General features: G+C 36.7%; 1 protein-coding gene across 1 annotated transcript; it reads right to left on the reverse strand.

The window, feature by feature from the left end:
* Positions 1–1,145: 1,145 nt before the first annotated feature.
* LOC117320104 (ubiquitin-associated domain-containing protein 2-like) lies at positions 1,146–7,570 on the reverse strand. Its single transcript, XM_033874786.1, has 6 exons — positions 7,432–7,570; positions 6,449–6,496; positions 5,278–5,529; positions 4,592–4,664; positions 3,547–3,593; positions 1,146–2,209 (listed from the first exon to the last, which is right to left on the reverse strand). The coding sequence occupies exons 1-6, from the start codon at positions 7,549–7,551 to the stop codon at positions 2,099–2,101; spliced, it is 651 nt and encodes a 216-aa protein (XP_033730677.1). The 5' UTR covers positions 7,552–7,570; the 3' UTR covers positions 1,146–2,098.
* Between the last annotated feature and the right edge of the window lie 484 nt (positions 7,571–8,054).

Here is an 8,054-nt window from a genome sequence, read left to right on the forward strand (position 1 = left end):
AAGGTAGTCAGTTCCTCCCACTGTAGGTATCCTGTAGGTATTCTGTATTCATCCGTTCTGTGCGTGTTATCCGTTTTCAATCCGTTTGTCTATTCGTCATGTCCGGTGTTAATCCTGCAAGCATCCTGTGTTTGTCCGTTATGTGTCCGTTATGTGTTCGTTATGTGTCCGCTGAAGGTCCGGTTTATGCGTGGCGTATGCGTTCAAGTTCCATCAACGGACTGGGTAACGCATGCCCCCCGTACACCTACCGCATATAAACGAACAATGACAGGATATATACAGGACAAAACGGACATGCACAGGACAGCCAACGAATATTCTTATCCGTTACTGTCCGTTTCAAGTTTTGTGCATGCACAAAACTTTCCAACGGATACCACCGGACGCACCGTACATCACCTGACATGAAACGAATGAACCGAACATAAAACGGACATAAAACGGATATTGACGAACATCACCGGATATCCAAAAATGTTATCCGTTTCACGTCCGGTGGCCCAATCTGGTAAAGTGTGACAGGGGCATTAAGAGCTGAATCCCACAGGTATAACTTGAGAAAAATTTCAAAATGTTGTTTTGAAATGGTTTAGTAGGTGGACATGGCAGCTATCTTAGACTTTGGAGCAACCCAAATCCCACTGGTGGAACTTAAGAAAAAGTTCAAAATTTGTGTTATTCAGGAAAACCATGACTGCCCAATCAAATAACAAAATGGACGCTGTAGCTGCAGTGTCAAAGTTCTAACCAGACAAAAGAATAACAACACTTTCTCAGCTTCTCTTCCTAAACATCCTCAACAATTTTCAGCTCAATGGCACCAGTGGAAATGGAGAAGAAGTTAAAAGTGTGTTTTTCAAGATGGCAGCCATGGTGGCTATCTTTGATTTTGGACCACCTCGAAAAATTACAGCACTTGCTCGAGACCATTTCAGGAGTGTCAGAGCTGAATCCCAAAGGAACTTGAAAAGAAGTTAAAAAATGTCTACTGTGACTGCCATGTCATACATTTGTCAAGTTAAAAAAAAACAACAAAAAAACAACAACAAGACTTTGTTTGCTTCCCCTCCTCAACATTCCTACCAATTTTCAGTACCAGTGGAACTAGAGAAAAAGCTTAAAGTATGTTGGGGTTTTTTTTCTTCAAAAAGGACAGCATCTTAGATTTGAGACCAACTTGAAAAATAGCAACACTTGGTGAGAATCATGTCATTGTAATTCAAGGTAAACTGAATCCCAGGGATGGAACTTGAAAAGTGAAAAGTTTACACAGTGCACAATGATGGATCAAAAACAATGGCTATAGGTCATCCTGACCCGTCAGGTTAGATGACCAAATAAGAAATAGGACATTACTTATACTGATTATATAAAAACTGTTAATACATATCAAATTAATGAGATGTACATATCATATATAGACATCTACATCTTTTAATGATCACTTTCATTTCATACACTTCAATATCAATAAATTTTACCTTAAAGGGAATGAATACATAGCATGTACAAACCATATATTGATCTTCTTCACAGATAAATACTAGTTAACTGTCATTGCACAACTTTTTATGTTTATGCGTAATGTTTCTTTTTCTGAATGTAAACTGTATTTTGCATCAACACAAAATTACATGGATTTATAAAAATCTGTCCTTCTAGCCAGGGTGTAGAGCCTCACTATACAGACAGACCACAGAGAAAAACCATGTGGTCGGACAGGTCATCTCTGTATCCTTGTGATAAGTCTATTATATGTTTGGTGACCAAGAAGACTTTAAAAGAACTCAGGAATTTGAAACCTCAATAATTTTCTTTCAGCTGGGTCAGAACCTTGTAGTTATATTAATCACATTTGTAACACACAACCAGTCTTATACAGGAAACTGTAGGTAAACAGTGTAAAAGAATTATGCTTGGTAAACAATCGAGTTATGACATAGATACGAGTTCAGTGAAGTAGCAGCTACGTATTCTCCCGAGAAGTCACGACTCATCCTTGGAACAAATTATGAATCATGAGAAATAAAGCTTGATGAGCAGCTAGGTCTCCCCAACATGAGACAAATGTACTTTGGCAAAATTTTAACCTTCGTTAGGATTCTTGCAGCAGAATATTTGTGGCAGCACTGACATTGTTGTTGGATGCTTGTAATGCTTCCCGAACCCTGTCGGCACCAAATCCCATATCAAGTAAGTGCTGAACCTGAAAGGAAAACCATAAAATTAAGTTACAGTTTTACTATACATTGTATTCAACTAAACAAGAGGCCCAGTGAGCCTAGAGATTATGTCATCTGGGTTCTGATGTGTACACTCAGTCTGATAAATGATGTTTTGCTTTTAAAACAACATTAAACACATCTCAGCACTGTGACCTTGAAATTTATAATTTAAGGTCATTCATTTGAACAAACTTATAAGACCTTTATCCATTCCCAGCATGCTACTATTTTAAAGATTATAAGACATTTGACCCATGTGACATTGAAAGTAGTTCAAGGTCATTCATTTGAACAAACATAGAAAAGGAAGCCATTGATCCCAGCATACTACTGTACCAACATCAAGACCCTGGGCCTATTGATTATCGAAAAGTCTAAAATATTGTTTTTGGAATGCCCTAGTTTATTAGGCTTTTAACTACGTTACCAAGTTTAAAGAAAATCCATTAACATTTGTTGTAGTTATTGCAAGGAAATGTAGTGTGACAGACGTACATAAGGTCAGACGGACGGACAGACAATTCCAAATCAATATCCCCTGTTTCGATGAATAAGTACCTGGATCTATAGACTACAGTGCTGTACGACGACATTCTAACCTAAAGCTGTCTGGCTTTATCTCTATAACATCACTGTCACTATAACATAAAGCTATCTGGCTTTATATCTATAACAGCACTGTCACTATAACATAAAGCTGTCTGGCTTTATCTCTATAACAGCACTGTCACTATAACATAAAGCTATCTGGCTTTATATCTATAACAGCACTGTCACTATAACATAAAGCTGTCTGGCTTTATCTCTATAACAGCACTGTCACTATAACATAAAGCTATCTGGCTTTATATCTATAACAGCACTGTCACTATAACATAAAGCTGTCTGGCTTTATCTCTATAACAGCACTGTCACTATAACATAAAGCTGTCTGGCTTTATATCTATAACATCACTGTCACTATAACATAAAGCTATCTGGCTTTATATCTATAACAGCACTGTCACTATAACATAAAGCTGTCTGGCTTTATCTCTATAACAGCACTGTCACTATAACATAAAGCTGTCTGGCTTTATCTCTATAACAGCACTGTCACTATAACATAAAGCTATCTGGCTTTATGTCTATAACATCACTGTCACTATAACATAAAGCTGTCTGGCTTTATCTCTATAACATCACTGTCACTATAACATAAAGCTGTCTGGCTTTATCTCTATAACAACACTGTCACACAATTCACATTTCTGTGCTTGTTATAATGAACCTGATAAAATTGTCTGTAAATTTTCATGTTTTTCAATCTATATCTTACATTTTCCTCTGAGATCGGCTCTGCTTGTCCTGGTGGATTGTCTCCCCCTGAAAATGTCAGCATACATGCGAGTCATACACTTCGATATCAATCTATTTTTGCCTTGTCTAAATATTATGTATAACACTTAACATACTTAATACAATCAACTGAACATGGTATTTTCTTCTGGTTTACTGATTTTACAAGTGATTGAATAGATGATTGATGCAGAATAAAAAGCTAATCTCTAAAATTGCATTCTATTAAAAAAATGGTGTCCCTATACTTTAGATTAACAATGTATATACAAAACCAGAGATCCCAGACAGATCTTGGTGCCCACCATTGAATGAGCTTTATTTGCTCTATGAATGATCCTTTCTCTAATTTGATCATCAAATAACAAGGAAGCCTTCATACGAAATCTAAAACATATCTTAGTTTGAGAAAAATCCCTCCAGTACATTTAAAAAAATACAGATAACAATCTTCAATTGTCAAATCAAACATGACTGCCTGTCGGCCTTCTTGTTTCGAGCCCCAACTTGAAATCAAATGGCACAACTAGAGGCCTATGGGAACCCAAATATGAAGTTTGAGAAAAACCTTTTGCGGTACTTCTCTAGAAATAGCAATAACAAGAATTGGTTATGGATGGATGCAGGTTAGTTTGAATCAAAAGATTCAAGAGAGTGGAAAATGGACTGAAACCATTTTTGTTTTGTTTTTGTGAATCATTTTTACCTTTATCAAATCAGGGTCTACAAAAAATGTATGTACAAAAATGAAACAAGAGGCCCATGGGGCCTTAACAGTCTCCCAAGTTGTAATATAATTTTGACCAATTTTGACCCTGCCCAGCAGCACTGGGGATCAGTCAGGGCTCATATATGCATAACATCAAACTGCCATCCCATACTGATAATTCTACCAAAATTAATTCAGGGCTTTCTGAGAAAAATTTGAAAATGTAACTTGTTTATGAATGCACGAAGGACAACAATCCATTAGAATAGGTCACTAGACTTCGTCACAGGTGAGCTAAATAATCAGGTAAACTTACCTATGTTTAATCTGTTGCGTAATCCTCCAATATCTATTTGGTTTCCAAACAGTCCAGGACCATTTACCAAATTCTACAAAGATGACACCAGTACAGAGAAAATCAAGTTCCATATTAACTTGTATAAGTTGCAATGTTTTCTATGTTTTTTAATAAAAATATGAAGTAAAGTATTTTACATACTATAATTGTATATACAGTCAAACCTGCTGTAACGGCCACCTTAAATAAGCAGCCACCTCCGTTAAGCGGCCAGTCTTTGGTCCGCCCGATGGAAAACACTTATATAATAAACTCTTAAATAAGCGGTCACCTGTCTAATGTGGCCAACGCCCACAAAAATCTGCCCCAAGTTGTTGTATTGCTCTGTATTAAGCGGACATTTTGTTCAGAAGTAGACATCCGCGATGATCACATGACCAGGTATTTTTTATCAAATTCATCAAAACTTTGATCTTTGTTGGTTTTCATTTCAAAATACACAGGGCATGGTATAGTGTTATCAATATCAATAAGTGCATTTTAATATCATGATAAATTCAATAAATTGTTGAAAAAAGAATTGGGCAACATGCCGTTTCTGGTCAACCTGGTTTAAGCAGCCAATATCTGTCGGTCCCTTGGGTGGCTGCTTAATACAGGTTTGACTGTACATGAATACTAAAAGATCATGCCTTTTCCCCTACCTGAGCCACGTTGGGATTTTGGCCTTGTTGTTGTTGCTGAACAGCCTGCCAAATCATCTGTTGTTCTAGATTTTCCATCTGCTCCTGTCGTTGAAGTTCTAGTGTCGCTCCCATGGGAGTTGTATCCCCCGGAGGGACTTTTGACTCCAGTATCCGTCCTAGAATACTATGACTTACACTAGCTACAAACTTAGGTATCGTCAGTGCTGTTTGTAATTTCAGAAAATTGTTTCTCCATAAGATACCGCAAAACTGAAATGCATAGAGTGTTTTGGTAATTAATGTATTCAAATCAGGAAGTTGTGATATGCAAATGTCAAAAAGATGGAACAGTGTAGTGGACTAGTTTATCAGCTATTGTAACACAAGAGGCCCAGAGGGCCTGCATTGCTCACCTGGATATTTAAGTAATTATGACAAAATACTTTAAGTTACATTTCAAATATTTTGCTACTTTTTGAACTGCTTCTCCCAAGTTCCCAACAATGGTTCAAACTACAAGTGGACTAAATCCTGTCATTCTTGAAAAAGAAAAAAGGTTGTTTCTGCTTTTGATATATTTCCCCTATTGGGCCCCCTTTCTCCTTCCCCAAGAGTGTCATATCCTTCATTTATGAAACATACAATATTGCCACATAATTCTCCAGACCAAATTTCATCAAAATCCATTTACTTGTTCAGGACTATTAGTATTTAAAAAAGATTTACCCCTTTGGACCAGGTGAGCTAAAAAATTGTTAATAATGAAATCTTTACAAAGGGCGATAACTTTATAAGTTACCATCGAATAATTTGAATTTTCGAACTCATCCAAGATCATGTTGATATATTGCTGCATACAAAGTTTCTTTAAATTTGACTAATATTTTCTTCAGCTATCATGTTCACAAGGTCCAACAACAATATCATTACAAAGGGCAATAACTCTAACACTGTAACTTACTGTCGAATGATTTCCATTTTCATAATTGCCCGAGATCTTGTCAAAATATGGTTGCATACTAAATTTCATCAAGCTTGGTTGATATCTACTTCAGTTATCATGATCACAAGGCCCAATAATAGTCAAATACTTTCCATTTTCAAACTGGTTCAAGATCTTGTTGATATTTAACTGCATACAAAGCCAAAATTATTTAAAAATCAAGATTTAGGTTGATTAAACACTTACCAGACCACAAACTGCAACTATGACAGACTCTGCTGATCCACTGGCTAGCTATAAATACAAAACAAATTATAGGAATCAACACATATCTCCTTCATTTTATAGAGAATACATGGTTATAGTATCTTGCAATACAAGGTTTATTTTTGGCGAGGGTTAGGAAAGACGAAATGGCGAGTCATCTCGTCTTTCTGTTCCGAGCCAAAAGTAAACCTTGTATTGTAAGATACTAACCACGTATTCTGTTTATCCTGCAACAATATTCTACGATTTGAAGACATTCAAAACAAGTAAATTACCGATTTGTTTACCTCACTCGGCACAAGTGACTCCGAGTGACGTGAACGGCTACATCGCGCAGGAAAATATCCATTCATTGATGCCAGTTGGGTGTATTTACTACCATGAAACTATCAATGCGCCATTAAAAAATAGTTCCACACTTTTTATGTAAATCAAGAGTTCAGTTTCACTTAACATGCAGCTTACCTGTAGCTCTAGAAACTACATTGTACCAAAAGGACATCTTACCTGTAGCTCTAGAAAGTACTGTAAGGACATCTTACCTGTAGTCCTAGAAAGTACTGTAAGGACAGCTTACCTGTAGCTCTAGAAAGTACTGGAAGTACATCTTACCTGTAGTCCTAGAAAGTACTGAAAGGACATCTTACCTGTAGCTCTAGAAAGTACTGGAAGGACATCTTACCTGTAACCCTAGAAAGTACTTGAAGGACATCTTACCTGTAGCTCTAGAAAGTACTGGAAGGACATCTTACCTGTAGCCCTAGAAAGTACAGGAAGGACATCTTACCTGTAGCCCTATAAAGTACTGGAAGGACATCTTACCTGTAACCCTAGAAAGTACTGGAAGGACATCTTACCTGTAGCCCTAGAAAGTACTAGAAGGACATCTTACCTGTAGCCCTAGAAAGTACTGAAAGGACTTCTTACCTGTAGTCCTAGAAAGTACTGGATTGACATCTTACCTGTAGTCCTAGAAAGTACTGGAAGGATTTGCCAGTGACAGGTACACCTAGAATATGGCCAAGTGCTACTCGTGGGATGTCAAAATGATACGGTATAAACAGTGGATAGACCATGCACATTCTGTAATAAAGAGTTTAATTATTTACGTAATTATTACTATAGTAAAATAATTAAATAAACAAATTATTATCAATACATTTCCATAATCATTTTCTCAATATCTTAGACTTTTTGGCAAAAACATGCATTTTTAAACAAGAGATCCCAGAGGGATCTTGGCGCCCACCATTGAATGATCTTCATAGGTTCCATGTCAGATTGATCTTTTCTCTACTTTTCCCTTCATTTTACTAATCTGTGCAAATTGAGACATCCCTCCAGTACTTTTCAAACAAGATAATCTTAGCTATATAAGAAATTTGAGATTTAACAATAATGGCTGTTTGTTTGCCAGGTTGTTTTTAGGACAGACTGGTCCAAAAATGCATAACGAGGCACCAAGGGGAACCTCCATATGAAATTTGAGAAAGATCCCTTAAATACTTTCTCAGAAATAGTGATAACAAACTTCAATTGTCAAAATCCAATGACTGCCTGTCGGCCATGTTGTTTTAGATTGGGG

This window comes from Pecten maximus, unplaced genomic scaffold, assembly GCF_902652985.1.
Source record: "Pecten maximus unplaced genomic scaffold, xPecMax1.1, whole genome shotgun sequence".
Lineage (NCBI taxonomy): Eukaryota > Metazoa > Mollusca > Bivalvia > Pectinida > Pectinidae > Pecten > Pecten maximus.